This window comes from Scyliorhinus torazame, chromosome 24, assembly GCF_047496885.1.
Source record: "Scyliorhinus torazame isolate Kashiwa2021f chromosome 24, sScyTor2.1, whole genome shotgun sequence".
NCBI classification, from domain to species: Eukaryota; Metazoa; Chordata; class Chondrichthyes; order Carcharhiniformes; family Scyliorhinidae; genus Scyliorhinus; species Scyliorhinus torazame.
This window is the reverse complement of record NC_092730.1, coordinates 9,469,515-9,489,101: the sequence shown is the minus strand read 5'-3', so window position 1 is coordinate 9,489,101 and position 19,587 is coordinate 9,469,515. Positions and strand designations below refer to the sequence as shown.

General features: G+C 49.4%; 3 protein-coding genes across 5 annotated transcripts in view; 1 reads left to right on the top strand and 2 right to left on the bottom strand.

Annotated features, from left to right (window-relative positions):
* Positions 1 to 3,856, bottom strand: part of LOC140400172 (ras and Rab interactor 2-like) — a 40,171-nt gene extending 36,315 nt beyond the window's left edge. Inside the window, exon 1 of the mRNA XM_072489639.1 lies at positions 3,715 to 3,856. Within this exon, the coding sequence (XP_072345740.1) occupies positions 3,715 to 3,728 (14 nt within the window). The 5' untranslated portion in view covers positions 3,729 to 3,856. The remainder of the gene's footprint in view (positions 1 to 3,714) is intronic.
* The window catches only part of slc8a4a (solute carrier family 8 member 4a), a 903,507-nt gene that overhangs the window by 523,828 nt on the left and 360,092 nt on the right, over positions 1 to 19,587 (top strand).
* LOC140399870 (sodium/potassium/calcium exchanger 3-like) overlaps positions 18,308 to 19,587 on the bottom strand; it is a 224,263-nt gene continuing 222,983 nt past the window's right edge. For all 3 annotated transcript variants that reach the window (XM_072489337.1, XM_072489336.1, XM_072489335.1), the window contains one exon: positions 18,308 to 19,587. This exon is cut by the window's right edge and continues 844 nt beyond it. The gene's annotated coding sequence lies outside the window, so the exon portion shown is untranslated.

Sequence of the window (19,587 nt, the reverse complement as noted above, 5' to 3'; positions counted from 1 at the left end):
GAAAACAGCCCAATTGAACCTGGCTCGCTCATCCCTCCTCAAAGCCACTCCAATCCTCGGGAAGTATTTGTAACTGATGGGAGTGCATTCCCGTCTGGAATGTCGGCAATGCGGAAATCCATTTCTCTCCTGGGGAAAGGGGGGCAGAGGTCCACGGTTATTGAGATCTCGCGAGGAAGTGCCGAATGTTTTAAAACGTATTCATGTTCAAGTGTTTTGGGAACTTGCTCAACAACGCGAGGGGGAGGGGGGGGGCCTTGGTGTGGTCGCGGAACAGGTCCTGCTCGTCACAAGAGTCTTCGCCAAACACGGGGACGGGCAAGGCTGGGTGTGAGGGGGGCAGAATCTACAATGTGTCCCTCCCACAAACACAATCATAATAATAATCGCTGATTGTCACGAACAGGCTTCAGTGAAGTTACTGTGAAAAGCCCCTAGTCGCCACATTGCGGCACCTGTTCGAGGAGGCCGGTACGGGAATTGAACCCCCCCCCCCCCCTGCTGGCCCCGTTCTGCATTACAAGCCAGCTGTTTAGCCCACCGTGCTAAGCCAGCCCCAAGATGGATCTGTCCCGAGCAGAATATCTTCAACCACACCAGATAGAGACGCATCCACACCTTCGAAACACAAATCACAGGGGGACAGAACGTCCTCTTCGGGGGGGGGATATTGGCAGGCGTTGGGGGTCCCTGGACGGTTGGGGGAGGGGGGGGATATTGGCAGGCGTTGGGGGTCCCTGGACGGTTGGGGGAGGGGGGGGGATATTGGCAGGCGTTGGGGTCCCTGGACGGTTGGGGAGGGGGGATATTGGCAGGCGTTGGGGTCACTGGACGGTTGGGGGGGGGGGGCGATATTGGCAGGCGTTGGGGTCCCTGGACGGTTGGGGGGGGGGATATTGGCAGGCGTTGGGGTCCCTGGACGGTTGGGGGGGGGGAGATATTGACAGGCGTTGGGGTCCCTGGACGGTTGGGGGGGGGATATTGGCAGGCGTTGGGGTCCCTGAACGGTTGTGGGGGGGGGGGGGGGGGAGATATTGGCAGGCGTTGGGGTCCCTGGACGGTTGGGGGGGGGGAAATATTGACAGGCGTTGGGGTCCCTGGACGGTTAGGGGGGGGGGTTATTGGCAGGTGTTGGGGTCCCTGGACGGTTGTGGGGGGGGGATATTAACAGGCGTTGGGGTCCCTGGACGGTTGTTGGGGGGGGGGGATATTGGCAGGTGTTGGGGTCCCTGGATGGTTGAGGGGGGGGGGGGGATATTGGCAGGCGTTGGGGTCCCTGGACGGTTGGGGGGGGGGGAGATATTGACAGGCGTTGGGGTCCCTGGACGGTTGGGGGGGGGATATTGGCAGGTGTTGGGGTCCCTGGACGGTTGAGGGGGGGGGGGATATTGGCAGGCGTTGGGGTCCCTGGACGGTTGGGGGGGGGGGGGGATATTGGCAGGCGTTGGGGTCTCTGGACGGTTGGGAGGGGGGGGGGATATTGGCAGGCGTTGGGGTCCCTGGGCGGTTGGGGGGGGGGGGGGGAGATATTGGCAGGCGTTGGGGTCCCTGGACGGTTGGGGGGGGGGGAAATATTGACAGGTGTTGGGGTCCCTGGACGGTTAGGGGGGGGGGGTTATTGGCAGGTGTTGGGGTCCCTGGACGGTTGTGGGGGGGGGGGGGATATTGACAGGCGTTGGGGTCCCTGGACGGTTGGGGGGGGGGGGATATTGGCAGGCGTTGGGGTCCCTGGACGGTTGGGGGGGGGGATATTGGCAGGCGTTGGGGTCCCTGGACGGTTGGGGGGGGGGGATATTGACAGGCGTTGGGGTCCCTGGACGGTTGGGGGGGGGGATATTGACAGGCGTTGGGGTCCCTGGACGGTTGGGGGGGGGGGGATATTGGCAGGCGTTGGGGTCCCTGGACGGTTGGGGGGGGGGAAATATTGACAGGTGTTGGGGTCCCTGGACGGTTAGGGGGGGGGGGGTTATTGGCAGGTGTTGGGGTCCCTGGACGGTTGTGGGGGGGGGGGGGATATTGACAGGCGTTGGGGTCCCTGGACGGTTGGGGGGGGGGGGATATTGGCAGGCGTTGGGAGTCCTTGGACGGTTGGGGGGGGGGATATTGGCAGGCGTTGGGAGTCCTTGGACGGTTGGGGGGGGGGGATATTGACAGGCGTTGGGGTCCCTGGACGGTTGGGGGGGGGGATATTGACAGGCGTTGGGGTCCCTGGACGGTTGGGGGGGGGGGGATATTGGCAGGCGTTGGGGTCCCTGGACGGTTGGGGGGCGATATTGACAGGCGTTGGGGTCCCTGGACGGTTGGGGGGGAGGATATTGACAGGCGTTGGGGTCCCTGGACAGTTGGGGAGGGGGGTGGATATTGGCAGGCGTTGGGAGTCCCTGGACAGTTGGGGGGGGGGGGGATATTGGCAGGCGTTGGGGTCCCTGGACGGTTGGGGAGGGGGGGGATATTGGCAGGCGTTGGGGTCCCTGGACGGTTGGGGAGGGGGGGGGGATATTGGCAGGCGTTGGGGTCCCTGGACGGTTGTGGGGGGGGGGGGGGAGGGGCTGGCGGAGGGGCTTGGTGAGGGGGGGAAGGGGAGGGGCTGGGGAATGGGGGAGGGGCTGGGAAGGGGGGAATGGGGAGGGGCTGGGAAGGGGGGAATGGGGAGGGGCTGGGAAGGGGGAATGGGGAGGGGCTGGGAAGGGGGGAATGGGGAGGGGCTGGGAAGGCGGGAATGGGGAGGGGCTGGGAAGGGGGAAGGGTGGAGGGGCTGGGTGAGGGGGAAGGGGAGGGGCTGGGGTAGGGGGGGAGGGGCTGGGGAGGGGGGAAGGGGGAGGGGCTGGGAGGAAGTGGAGGGGCTGGGGAGGGGGAGGGGCTGGGTGAGGGGGGGGAGGGGCTAGCCGTTCTGCTTTCACCCCCATCCAGATTTACATTCAGACCCTCCCACCCAAATACACAGAGGCAGGTTTACTAGAATGTTCCCAGAGATGAGGGACTTCAACCGGAGGGACAACCTGACCCAGAGGGAGAGAGAGAGAGCGTGAGAGAGAGAGACAGAGGGAGAGAGTGAGAGAGAGAGACAGAGAGAGAGAGAGAGAGAGAGTGAGAGAGAGAGACAGAGGGAGAGAGTGAGAGAGAGAGACAGAGAGAGACAGAAAGTGAGAGAGAGAGACAGAGAGAGAGAGAGACAGGGAGAGAGAGAGAGAGAGACAGAGGGAGAGAGAGACAGAGGGAGAGACACAGAGAGACAGAGAGAGACAGAGAGAGAGAGACAGAGGGAGAGACACAGAGAGACAGAGAGAGACAGAGAGAGAGACAGAGAGAGAGGGAGACAGAGAGAGAGAGAGAGACAGAGAGAGAGACAGAGGGAGAGAGTGAGAGAGAGAGACAGAGAGAGAGGGAGACAGAGAGAGAGAGAGAGACAGAGGGAGAGAGAGAGACAGAGAGAGAGAGAGAGACAGAGAGAGGGAGAGAGTGAGAGAGAGAGACAGAGAGAGAGGGAGACAGAGAGAGAGAGACAGAGAGACAGAGAGTGAGAGAGACAGAGGGAGAGAGTGAGAGAGAGAGACAGAGAGAGAGACAGAGAGAGAGAGTGAGAGAGAGAGACAGAGAGAGAGGGAGACAGAGAGAGAGCAGCTGGGAGGTTTCAGAGCTGTGTGACCACACGGATTGTGAAGTTTGTCAGTGTAGTGAGTGGATTGTTGACTCTCGGGGAGCCCTCTGACCTACCTCCTACTGGTCATTGTGGAGAATCAGCCAGCTCCGGGATAGCTGAGAGATTCCCGCCAGGTTCTCCCGAGCGTGTTGATACTCTGGGGTGGGGTGTGTGCTGCCTGACTCTGCCAGCTCGCCTTCACACTCATCTCTCACTCCTCTTCCTGGTTCACACAAAACTTCAAACTTTTCACACAGGAAAGGACTGGAGCAGAGGCGTGGCCTGAGGGCCAACACACAGCAACAGGGATTGTCCCTCGGGTATTGGAAATGTAACTCACACTCAGTCTCACACTCAGTGATACACACTCACACTCAGTCTCACACTCAGTGATACACACTCACACTCAGTGATACACACTCACACTCAGTGACACACTCAGTGATACACACTCACACTCAGTGATACACACTCACACTCAGTGACACACTCAGTGATACACACTCACACTCAGTGATACACACTCACACTCAGTGACACACTCAGTGATACACACTCACACTCAGTGATACACACTCACACAGTCTCACACTCAGTGATACACACTCACAGTGATACACACTCACACTCAGTGATACACACTCACTCAGTGATACACACTCACAGACTCACACTCAGTCTCACACTCGGTGATACACACTCAGTGACACACTCAGTGATACACACTCACTCTCACACTCAGTGATACACACTCACACTCAGAGATACACACACACAGAGATACACACACACTCAGTCTCACACTCACAGTGACACTCACATTGTCTCACACTCAGTGACACACTCAGTGATACACACTCACACTCAGTCTCACGCTCAGTGATACACACTCACATCAGTGATACACACTCACACTCAGTGATACACACTCACAGACTCACACTCAGTCTCACACTCACACTTGGTGATACACACTCAGTGATACACACTCACACTCAGTCTCACACTCAGTGACACACACACTCAGTCTCACATAGTGACACACTCACATTCAGTCTCACACTCAGTGATACACACTCACACTCTCTCACACTCAGTGATACACACTCACACTCAGTCTCACACTTACAGTGACACATTAACACTCAGCGATACACACTCACACTCAGTCTCACACTCAGTGATACACTCACAGTCTCACACTCAGTGATACACGCTCACACTCTGTCACACTCACACTCTGTCACACTCATATTGACATATTCTCTCAGTCACACACTCACGGTGACACACTCAGTGATACGCACTCAGTCTCACACTCAGTGACACACTCACACTCAGTCTCACAATCAGTGACACACTCACACTCAGTGACACACTCACACTCAGTCTCACACTCAGTGATACACGCTCACACTCAGTCTCACACTCAGTGATACACACTCACACTCAGTCTCACACTCAGTGACACTCACACTCAGTCTCACACTCACACTCAGTGATGCACACTCACAGTGACACACACAGTGATACACGCTCACACTCAGTCTCACACTCAGTGATACACATTCACACTCACAGTGATACACACACACTCAGTGATACACACTCACAGTCTCACACTCGCACTCAGTCTCACACTCACACTCGGTGATACACATTCAGTGACACACTCAGTGATACACACTCACACTCAGTCTCACACTCAGTGACACACTCACACTCAGTCTCACACAGTGACACACTCACATTCAGTCTCACACTCAGTGATACACACTCACACTCTCTCACACTCACATTCAGTCTCACACTCAGTGACACATTCACACTCAGTGATACACACTCACACTCAGTGATACACACTCACACTCAGTGATACACACTGTCACACACTCAGTGACACACTCACACTCAGTCTCACACTCAGTGACACGCTCACACTCAGTGGTACACAATCACACTCAGTGACACGCTCACACTCAGTCTCACACTCACAGTGCCACTCTCACACTCAGTGATACACACACAGTGACATACTCACGCTCAGTCTCACACTCAGTGACACACTCACACTCAGTCTCACACTCAGTGATACACACTCACACTCAGTCACACACAGTCACACACTCAGTGATACACACTCACACTCAGTCACACACAGTCTCACACTCAGTGATACACACTCACACTCCGTCTCACACTCAGTGATACACGATCACACTCTGTCACACACTCACAATCTGTCACACTCAGATTGACATACTCCCTCAGTCACACACTCAGTGACACACTCAGTGATACAAACTCACACTCAGTCTCACACTCAGTGATACACACTCACACTCAGTCACACACTCAGTGATACACACTCACACTCAGTCTCACACTCAGTGCCACACTCACAGTCTCACACTCAGTGACACACTCACACTCAGTCTCACACTTAGTCTCACACTCAGTGATACACACTCACACTCAGTCTCACACTCAGTGACACACTCACACTCAGTCTCACACTCAGTGATACACACTCACACTCAGTCACACACTTAGTCTCACACTCAGTGATACACACTCACACTCAGTCTCACAGTGACACACACACTCAGTCTCACACTCAGTGATACACTCACACTCTGTCACACTAATATTGACATACTCACTGTCACACACTCAGTGACACACTCAGTGATACACACTCACACTCAGTCTCACACTCAGTGATACACACTCACATTCAGTCTCACACTCAGTGATACACACACTCAGTCTCACACTCAGTGATACACACTCACACTCAGTCTCACACTCAGTGATACATTCACACTCAGTGATACACACTCACACTCAGTCTCACACTCAGTGATTCACGCTCACACTGGCACACTCTTTGACACACTCACGCTCAGTCTCACACTCAGTGACACACTCAGTGATACACACTCACACTCAGTCTCACACTCACAGTGACACTCACACTCAGTCTCACACTCACACTCAGTGATACACACTCACAGTGACACACACAGTGATACACGCTCACACTCAGTCTCACACTCAGTGATACGCATTCACACTCACAGTGATACACACACACTCAGTGATACACACTCACAGTCTCACACTCGCACTCAGTCTCACACTCACACTCGGTGATACACATTCAGTGACACACTCAGTGATACACACTCACACTCAGTCTCACACTCAGTGACACACTCACACTCAGTCTCACACAGTGACACACTCACATTCAGTCTCACACTCAGTGATACACACTCACACTCTCTCACACTCACATTCAGTCTCACACTCAGTGACACATTCACACTCAGTGATACACACTCACACTCAGTGATACACACTGTCACATACTCAGTGACACACTCACACTCAGTGACACACTCACACTCAGTGGTACACAATCACACTCACAGTGACACGCTCACACTCAGTCTCACACTCACAGTGCCACTCTCACACTCAGTGATACACACACAGTGACATACTCACGCTCAGTCACACACTCAGTGACACACTCACACTCAGTCTCACACTCTGTGACACACTCACTCAGTCTCACACTCAGTGATACACACTCACATTCAGTCCCACACTCAGTGATACATTCACACTCAGTGATACACACTCACACTCAGTCTCACACTCAGTGATACACGCTCACACTGGCACACTCAGTGACACACTCACACTCAGTCTCACACTCAGTGACACTCTCACACTCAGTGACACACTCACGCTCAGTCTCACACTCAGTGATACACACTCACACTCTCTCACACTCAGTGATACACACTCACACTCAGTCTCACACTTAGTGACCCATTAACACTCAGCGATACACACTCACACTCAGTCTCACACTCAGTGATACACGCTCACACTGTCACACTCACACTCTGTCACACTCATATTGACATATTCTCTCAGTCACACACTCACGGTGACACACTCAGTGATACACACTCACACTCAGTCTCACACTCAGTGACACACTCACACTCAGTCTCACACTCAGTGATACACGCTCACACTCAGTCTCACACTCAGTGATGCACACTCACACTCAGTCTCACACTCAGTGACATTCACACTCAGTCTCACACTCAGTGATACACACTCACAGTGACACACACAGTGATACACACTCACAGTCTCACACTCGCACTCAGTCTCACACTCACACTCAGTCCCACACTCAGTGACACTCTCACACTCAGTGACACACTCACGCTCAGTCTCACACTCAGTGATACACACTCACACTCAGTCTCACACTCAGTGATACACACTCACACTCTCTCACACTCAGTGATACACACTCACACTCAGTCTCACACTTAGTGACCCATTAACACTCAGCGATACACACTCACACTCAGTCTCACACTCAGTGATACACGCTCACACTGTCACACTCACACTCTGTCACACTCATATTGACATATTCTCTCAGTCACACACTCACGGTGACACACTCAGTGATACACACTCACACTCAGTCTCACACTCAGTGACACACTCACACTCAGTCTCACACTCAGTGATACACGCTCACACTCAGTCTCACACTCAGTGATGCACACTCACACTCAGTCTCACACTCAGTGACATTCACACTCAGTCTCACACTCAGTGATACACACTCACAGTGACACACACAGTGATACACACTCACAGTCTCACACTCGCACTCAGTCTCACACTCACACTCAGTGATACACACTGTCACACACTCAGTGACACACTCTCACTCAGTCTCACACTGTGACACACTCACACTCAGTGGTACACAATCACACTCACAGTGACACGCTCACACTCAGTGATACACACACAGTGACATACTCACGCTCAGTCTCACACTCAGTGACACACTCACACTCAGTCTCACACTCAGTGATACACACTCACACTCAGTCACACACAGTCTCACACTCAGTGATACACACTCACACTCAGTCTCACACTCAGTGATACACGCTCACACTCTGTCACACACTCACAATCTGTCACACTCATATTGACATACTCTCTCAGTCACACACTCACAGTGACACACTCAGTGATACAAACTCACACTCTGTCTCACACTCAGTGATACACACTCACACTCAGTCTCACACTCAGTGATACACACTCACACTCTGTCACACACTCACACTCTGTCACACTTATAGTGACATACTCTCTCAGTCACACACTCACAGTGACACACTCACACTCAGTGACAAACTCACACTCTGTCACACACTTTGTGATACACACTGGCACTCTCACACACTCACAGTGGCATACTCTCACTCAGTCTCACACTCAGTGACACACTCACACTCAATCTCACACTCAGTGATACACACTCACATTCTGTCACATACACACTCTGTCACACTCAGTGACACACTCACACTCACACACTCAGTGACACACTCACTCTCATAGTGACATACTCTCTCAGTCTCACACTCAGTGACACACTCACACTCAGTGACACACACTCACAGTGACAAACTCACACTCTGTCACACACTCCGTGATATACACTCACACTCTGTCACACACTCACACTCTGGCACACTCACAGTGACATACCCTCACTCAGTCTCGCACTCAGTGACTCACTCCCACTCAGTCTCACACTCAGTGATCCACTCACACTCTGTCACACACTCAGTGATACACACTCACAGTGACACACTCACACTCTGTCACACACTCACAGTGACACACTCACACTCAGTCTCACACTCAGTGACCCACTCACACTCTGTCACACACTCAGTGATACACACTCACACTGTCACACACTCACACTCTGTCACACTCACAGTGACATACTCTCACTCAGTCTCACTCACAATGACACACTCACACCTCAGTCTCACTCAGTAACACACTCACACTCAGTCTCACACACAGTGATCCACTCCCACTCTGTCACACACTCACAGTGATACACACTCACAGTGACACACTCACACTCTGTCACACACTCACAGTGACACACTCAGTCTCACACTCCGTGATACACACTCACACTCTGTCACACACTCACACTCTGTCACACTCAGTGACATACTCTCAGTCACACACTCACAGTGATACACTCACACTCAGTGATACACACTCAGTGACAAACTCACACTCTGTCACCCACTTAGTGATACACACTGGCACTCTCACACACTCACAGTGGCATACTCTCACTCAGTCTCACTCACAATGACACACTCACACTCAGTCTCACTCAGTGACACACACTCACACTCTGTCACACACTCAGTGACACACTCACGCAGTCTCACACTCACAGTAACACACTCACACTCAGTCTCACACACAGTGATCCACTCACTCTGTCACACACTCACAGTGATACACACTCACTCTGTCACACACTCACACTCTGTCACACTCAGTGATACACACTCACACTGTCACACACACACAGTGACACACTCACACTCTGTCACACACTCACAGTGATACACACTCACAGTGACACACTCACACTCTGTCACACACTCAGTGATACACACTCACTCTGTCACACACTCTGTCACACTCAGTGATACACACTCACACTGTCACACACACACAGTGACACACTCACACTCTCACACACTCAGTGATACACTCACAGTGACACTCAGTGACACACACAGTGACACGCTCACAGTGACACGCTCACACGCAGTCTCACACTGACACTCAGTCTCACCCTCAGTCCCACACTCAGTGATACAGACTCACAGTGACACACTCACACTCAGTCTCACTCACACTGTCGCACACTCAGTGATACACTCAGTGACACACTCACAGTGACACGCTCACAGTGACACGCTCAGTGACACGCTGTGACACGCTCACATGCAGTCTCACACTCACACTGTCACACACTCAGTGATACAGACTCACAGTGACACACTCACACTCAGTCTCACTCACACTGTCACACACTCAGTGATACACACTCACAGTGACACACACACTGTCACACACTCAGTGATACACTCTCACAGTGACACACACACTCAGTCTCACACTCACACTGTCACACATTCAGTGATACACACTCAGTGACACTCACTCTGTCGCACACTCACAGTGACACACTCACACTGTCACACATTCAGTGATACACACTCAGTGGCACACTCGCACTCTGTCCCACGCGCATAGTGACACACTCTGTCACACACACTCAGTCGCATACTCAGTGTCACTCACTCTGTCACACACAGACTCAGTGACACACTCACACTCTCTCACACACACACACTCATAGTGACACACACTCTGTCACGCTCAGCAACATGCTTACTCTGTCACACTTATGATGACACACACACTCTGTCACACTCATGATGACATACTCACACTGTCACACTCATGATGACACACTCACACTCTGTCAGTCAGTCACACTTATAGTGACAGTCACACCCAGCCACACACTCAAAATGATACTCACTCTGTCACACACTCACAGCGACACACATACTCTTTCATACACACACTCACCGTGTCACACTCACACTGTCACCCACACACTCATTATGGCACACTCAAGCTGTCTCACACATGCATAGTGACACACTCACACTTATAATGACACACTCTGTCACACACACCCATTGTGACACACACACTCCTAGTGACACACATTCTGTCACACTCAGTGATACACTCACATTCTCACACACTCACAGTGATACATTCACACTCTCACACACTCAGTGATACACTCAAAGTGATACACTCACTCTCACACACACATCGTGACACACTCACACTGTCAGACACTGATAGTGGCACACACATTATGTCACATACTCAGTGATACACTCACACCCTGGCACAAACTCAGTGACACACTCACACTGTCACATTCAGTGACACAGTCACACTCTGCCATGCAGTCACACTCACAGTGACACACACACTGTCACACACTCACACTCATCATGACACACTCACACTCAGTGACACACTCACACACATGACACACTATCACACACACACACCCATTGTGGCACTCACACTTAGTCACACACTCATAGTGACACACATTCTATCACACACTCACAGTGATACACTCAGTCATACACACAGTAACACACTCAGTATCACACACCCACTCAAACATTCTTAACAACGTGCCTTGACTATCTTTTTATGGTCAAGTTACCACACACACATTTGCACACGCGTTCACACGTCAATAACTCTTTTACACCCTCAGACATGAACATTTACGGGCACATTCAAACGACAATAGCTCCTTTACAGTCAAATGCACAAACATTTACACATCCACATCTCCTTCATGCAATCATACATGCACATTTACACACGCATTCACACATCTATAGCTCTGCTACACACTCATCTACACACATTTGCTCACGCACATCTACAACTTCTTTACAGGTACGCACGCACATTTAGACACACTCTCACACTTTTCCAGCTCCTTTACACACATACATTTGAACACACAATCACACATCCACAGCTCCTTCACACACATACATTTGAACACACAATCACACATCCACAGCTCCTTTACACACATATTTACACACACTCACATGTATGCAGCTCCTTGACACAATCATGCACACATTTACTCACACACAAACATCTAAAGCTCCATTATGCACTCTCGCACATGCACATTTACACATTCACGCACCGACAGTTCCTTTCCACACTCATACCGTTATCGGGTAATTATTATTATACATCATCTTATTTAAATTCACTGCAGTGACAGCATTAGATGTTGTTGTTACCTGTGCGAATTTGTATTTAACTGTCGTTAGTTCGAATTCTAGTCTGTTCCTGTTATTTCAATGTTTAAACAGCCGCTCCAGTTTGAGTCCAGACTGTATTTTAAAGCTTTGTTATTTTATGCATTTAAGACTAACTTTATTTCAAACTTTGTTAAGAACACGTTTCGACTACCTTTCGTGCTCAAGTTACCATAAATACACACACACTTACACACACACTAAGACCTCTACAGCTCCTTTACACACTCTTATGCTCACATTCACTCAGCCATATCTCATTTACACTCACATCTCCAGCACCTTTACACACACGTACACAATTTAAACATGCACTCACACACCTCCAACTCTTTTACACACTCATAAATACATTTGCACACATACGCACACCTACAGCACTTTTACACACACGTACACAATTTACACACACACTCACACACCTCCAACTCTTTTACACACTCATAAATGCATTTGCACACATACGCACACCTACAGCACTTTTACACACACGTACACAATTTACACACGCACTCACACACCTACAACTCTTTTACACACTCATAAATACATTTGCACACATACTCACGCCTACAGCACTCTTGCACTCATACACACCTTTACACACACACACTCGCACACCTACAGCCCATTTGCACACTCATACATGTACATTTACACAAACATTCGCACTACAGAACCGTTGCACACGCACACACACACATTCACACGCACACATGAACTGCTTGCTTACACACTCACATGCACTAATGTGCACACACAAGCTCATTTACATACATGTTCATACATCTACAGATCCTTTACACTCACACATTTACATGCATATTCACACTTTTCACCTTTTACACACGCACATTTACACACACCCTCACACCTACAACTCCTTGACACACTCATACATGCACATATCTACACACACACACACACATTTTCAGTCCCTTTACACGCTCATACACACAGCCATTTACACACTCATTCCCTTAGACGGCATCAGTTGGTATGGATGAGAGTGAAAGTCACCAGGGTAAAATGTCCAGGAGGAGGCGCTAACACTAATTACCACGGCAACAGTGTTTAATTCCGAAGACAAACACGGAGTAAAAGCAAATTACTGCGATGCTGGAATCTGAAACCAAAGAGAAAATGCTGGAAAATCTCAGCAGGTCTGGCAGCATCTGGAGGGAGAGAAAAGAGCTAACGTTTCGAGTCCAGGTGACCCTTTGTCAAAGCTAACAGACAGAGAATGTGGGGAATATTTATACTGTGGAGTGAGAATGAAAGATGAGTCATAGCCACAGAAACCCAGGGAACAGAGTGCTAGTGGCCACAGACACCAACGGAACAGAGTGCTAATGGCCACAGAAACCAAGGGAACAGAGTGCTACTGGCCACAGAAACCCAGGGAACAGAGTGCTAATGGCCACAGAAACCAAGGGAACAGAGTGCTACTGGCCACAGAAACCCAGGGAACAGAGTGCTAATGGCCACAGAAACCAAGGGAACAGAGTGCTACTGGCAGTCCCCAGAGAGAACAAAAGATGTGAAAGACCAAACAGCAGGGAAACTAACATCAGAGGGTGAACTGTAGATGTGGGGGGGGGGGGGGGAGGGGAAGGGGGAAGCAAAGAGGAGAAAGGGTAAGGAAAGGTGGATAAGATGTGTGTGTGGGGGGGGGGGGTTAATATATATTAAGAAAGAAATGGTAAAAGACAGTTAAAATGAAATGGGATGAAAACAAATGGGTCAAGGTGGGGTAGAGCTGATCATCTGAAGTTGTTGAATTTGATGTCGAGTTGTTTGATAAGAACACAAACAAATTGTTCACATTCCAAATTGTAAAAATGCGAAACTGTCACAATTCTGAATCAAACACTGGAATATATTCAGACAGTATTTGGAATGTTCTTGTCTGATGGCTTGATTTATATTACGAGAACACTTGCAGCTAAAGCTATAAATGATTTATTAACATTAACTGTGGGTCAAATGTATACAAAACAGATGAATAACGGTATGAACATGCAGAAGCGACCTCTCTCCCAGCTCCTCCAGCCAGTCTGAGGTCACCTGACTCTAACATTCACTTATATACTAATGAGACTCCTAATGAGTGGTCAGTCGGTGAATTACAACACAACCATGATATCACTACATCCCCTTTCCTTTGAAGGAATAAATTAATACATTATCATCAGTATGTTTACATATGATATCATGAGCCTGTGAGTTTAACAGTATTTAATTTCTTTTTGTTATCTTTTTAAAACTGGTTTAACAATTACATTTTTTTTTCTCTTTTTAAAAAAATTTAGAGTACCCAATTATTATTTTTTTCCCCAGTTAAGGGGCAATTTAGCGCGGCCAATCCACCTGCCCTGCACATCTTTGGGTTGTGGGGGCGAAACCCACGCAGACACGGGGAGAATGTGCAAACTCCACACGGACAGTGACCCGGGGATGGGATTCGAACCCGGGTTCTCGGCGCCGTGAGGCAGCAGTGCTAACCACTGCTCCGCCGTGCCGCCCTTAAACATGTATTCTTGTACAAGAACAGCAAGCACAGTGTGCACAAATAGTGCAAATCTACACATCGAGTCGATCAGGTTTCCTTCTGACCCTGCTCGATCGTCTCAAAGTTTGACCTTGCTGCCCAGAGCTGGTAGATTCAATGTTCTCCGTGACATTCGCATGTTCAGGAACTGCTGAACAATCTGACACTGCAGCTGACGGTGATTCTGAGGTGGATTTGTCATCCCTCACGTTGTCTGGTTTGCAAGATTGAGCGCTTCTCAAAACCAACCCATTGCGCGACACTTTCTGCTTAATAAATTGTGGTTTCGTATCTGGTACGGGTGGGAGGATAGAAACGAGAAAGACATGCAGATCGACATCTTCAGCAATGTCACTACTAAAATAGTCTGTATCGACGCTTTAGATAATGCATCTTCTTTCAATTCTATCTCGTTGGCGAATGGTAGTGCACTAAAACCAGTGAGCATATCGCTGAATTTGCCAATAATGTTCTCAGAATCGATGGGAGTGCTGATCCAATCCATTGTGGATGCTCTATGCCAACTGCACTAAACCCAATTCATCACAGGATTGATCACCTAATAATGAATCCAAGCCCTCGGATACAATACAGAGCGGGACGGAATAAACTGTGTACTTCATCACCACACTCAGATCACAACCATAACGTTTAATGCGTGAACCATTATAATCTCTCAAGAGATATTTTGTGATTTCTTCTAATCGGCTGAATTTTTAGATTTGTTGAAATCAGTCATGCTGATTACATTGGCTCTGGCACCAGTGTCTAACTTCAATTGGACCACTGTACCGTTCACTCCAAGTGCTGGCAAATGGCAGCCATTTGTCCTCATCAACAGCATTTATTTTAAATGGAGAATCAGTTTGCATTTTTCCCCCAAGTGCTGGAGAGTTTTTTGACGTCTCCAAAAAATTCTTCTTCTGTGTTATTACTGCAACAAACAAGGATATTTCATCACTGGAGACCGTGTCTTCCACTGATCTGGGGTGGAGCTTCGAGTAACGATTCTGAGCAAAGTCGTTTTCCCTTTGCGTCTGGAACAAAACTTACCAAACGTGGACACGGCCTTAATTTGTGCCCTCGACCACATCTTTCACACAGAAATACTTTGTCCTGATCTTTAACCTGTTTGTCGGTTAGGCGGGGTTATTGGGTTACGGGGATAGGGCGGAAGTGAGGGGTTAAGTGGGTCGGTGCAGACTCGATGGGCCGAATGGCCTCCTTCTGCACTGTATGTTCCATGTACTACATATTACTGACAAACATTTTAGAATGCTGTGCTGCTAGCTCGTGAGTCTGACAAATCTTTTTTTTAAATTTAGAGTACCCAATTCATTTTTTCCAATTAAGGGGCAATTTAGCATTCTGGATACGGAACTGGCTAGGTCATAGAAGGCAGAGAGTAGCAATGGAAGGGTGCTTTTCTGATTGGAGGGCTGTGACTAGTGGTGTTCCGCAGGGATCAGTGTTGGGACCTTTGCTGTTTGTAGTATATATAAATGATTTGGAGGAAAATGTAACTGGTCTGATTAGTAAGTTTGCAGACGACACAAAGGTTGGTGGAATTGCGGATAGCGATGAGGACTGTCGGAGGATGCAGCAGGATTTAGATTGTCTGGAGACTTGGGCGGAGAGATGGCAGATGGAGTTTAATCCGGACAAATGTGAGGTAATGCACTTTGGGAGGTCTAATGCAGGCAGGGAATATACAGTGAATGGTAGAACCCTCAAGAGTATTGAAAGTCAGAGAGATCTCGGTGTACAGGTCCACAGGTCACTGAAAGGGGCAACACAGGTGGAGCAGGTAGTCAAGAAGGCATACGGCATGCTTGCCTTCATTGGCCGGGGCATTGAGTATAAGAATTGGCAAGTCATGTTGCAGCTGTATAGAACCTTAGTTAGGCCACACTTGGAGTATAGTGTTCAATTCTGGTCGCCACACTACCAGAAGGATGTGGAGGCTTTAGAGAGGGTGCAGAAGAGATTTACCAGAATGTTGCCTGGTATGGAGGGCATTAGCTATGAGGAGCAGTTGAATAAACTCGGTTTGTTCTCACTGGAACGAAGGAGGTTGAGGGGCGACCTGATAGAGGTCTACAAAATTATGAGGGGCATAGACAGAGTGGATAGTCAGAGGCTTTTCCCCAGGGTAGAGGGGTCAATTACTAGGGGGCATAGGTTTAAGGTGCGAGGGGCAAGGTTTAGAGGAGATGTACGAGGCATGTTTTTTTACACAGAGGGTAGTGGGTGCCTGGAACTCGCTACCGGAGGAGGTGGTGGAAGCTGGGACGATAGGGACATTTAAGGGGCATCTTGACAAATACATGAATAGGATGGGAATAGAGGGATACGGACCCGGGAAGTGTAGAAGATTTTAGTTTAGACGGGCAGCATGGTCGGCATGGGCTTGGAGGGCCGAAGGGCCTGTTCCTGTGCTGTACTTTTCTTTGTTCTTTGTTAGCGCGGCCAATCCACCTACCCTGCACATCTTTGGGTTGTGGGGGCGAAACCCACGCAGACACGGGGAGAATGTGCAAACTCCACACGGACAGTGACCCAGAGCCGGGATCGAACTTGGGACCTCGGCGCCGTGAGGCAGCAGTGCTAACCACTGCGGCCACCTTGCTGCCCCGCAGCCTGAACTGTTTGTTCCGAGGACAGCTCCGATTCCCCCAGCAACCACCCCCTCAGCTGATTCTCATTCACACCAAACACAATTTGCTCCCGAATCAGCGAAGGATCTACCGCAGAAAAATTACAGATTTTAGCTTTTAACTTTAAATCAGCGATGAAATTATTTATGGACACTTCTGTCCTCCGTAAACGTGATCTAAACACAGAGCGCTCAGAAATTTCATTCATTCTGTGGATGCAATGTGCATCGAATCTTCGAATGACTTTGTTAAAATATTTACTGCATTCATCGTTTGCAAATTTAAACATATTAAACACAGCAATTGCTTCGGGTCCTTCCGCTGTCAGGAGCATCGCTACCGTACGCAAATCTGATTGATCTCCTAAATTTGCTGCAGTAACAGATTAAATTGCTGTTTAAAAACATGTCAGTTGCTGTCCACATTACAATGAAACCTGAGACCCACTGGTAGCCTTCAATGACTCCATGTTGTTAATTCCTGCAGTCTGCAAAATCTTCAAATCTCTGTCGACGTCGTGGCAGGCTTGTTTTTTCTCAGTGTTTAATGCCATCCAACCTTGGTACCATGTAATGTTCTTGTCGGATGGCCTGATTTATATTACAAGAACACTTGTAGCTATAGCTATAAACGATTTATTAACATTAAATGTGGGTCAAATATAAAACACATGAATGACAGTATGAACATGCACAAGCAAACACTCTCTCAGCTCCCAAGTCAGTCAGAGGTCAACTGACTCTAACATTCACTTATTTACGAATGACACTTCTAGTGGTCAGTCGGTGAATTACACCACAACCATGAAATCACTACAGTACTGACTGTAACGCATCTACATATTTGTTAAAACACAGACTCACTATTCAGAAAAAACAGCTATTCACACGGAGAGCAAAATGACTTCACTTACATCGAGAGTCTGCTGTTTCCACAAGGGCAGCCGTGATTTCCAAATCTTCACCCGGACAGATGAAAGTCCCATCAGTTCATTCATAGAGAATTAATCTCCCTCTACACTGTCCCCATCAAACACTCCCAGGACAGGTACAGCATGGGGTTAGATACAGAGTAAAGCTCCCTCTACACTGTCCCCATCAAACATTCCCAGGACAGGTACAGGACGGGGTTAGATACAGAGTAAAGCTCCCTCTACACTGTCCCCATCAAACACTCCCAGGACAGGTACAGCACGGGGTTAGATACAGAGTAAAGCTCCCTCTACACTGTCCCCATCAAACACTCCCAGGACAGGTACAGCACGGGGTTAGATACAGAGTAAAGCTCCCTCTAAACTGTCCCCATCAAACACTCCCAGGACAGGGACAGCACGGGGTTAGATACAGAGTAAAGCTCTCTCTACACTGTCCCCATCAAACACTCCCAGGACAGGTACAGCACGGGGTTAGATACAGAGTAAAGCTCCCCCTACACTGTCCCCATCAAACACTCCCAGGACAGGTACAGCACGGGGTTAGATACAGAGTAAAGCTCCCTCTACACTGTCCCCATCAAACATTTCCAGGACAGGTACAGCACGGGGTTCGATACAGAGTAAAGCTCCCTCTACACTGTCCCCATCAAACACTCCCAGACAGGTACAGCACGGGGTTAGATACAGAGTAAAGCTCCCTCTACACTGTCCCCATCAAACACTCCCAGGACAGGTACCGCACGGGGTCAGATACAGAGTAAAGCTCCCTCTGCACCGTCCCCATCAAACACTCCCAGGACAGGTACAGCACGGGGTTAGATACAGAGTAAAGCTCCCTCTACACTGTCCCCATCAAACACTCCCAGGACAGGTACAGCACGGGGTCAGATACAGCGTAAAGCTCCCTCTACACTGTCCCCATCAAACACTCCCAGGACAGGTACAGCACGGGGTTAGATACAGAG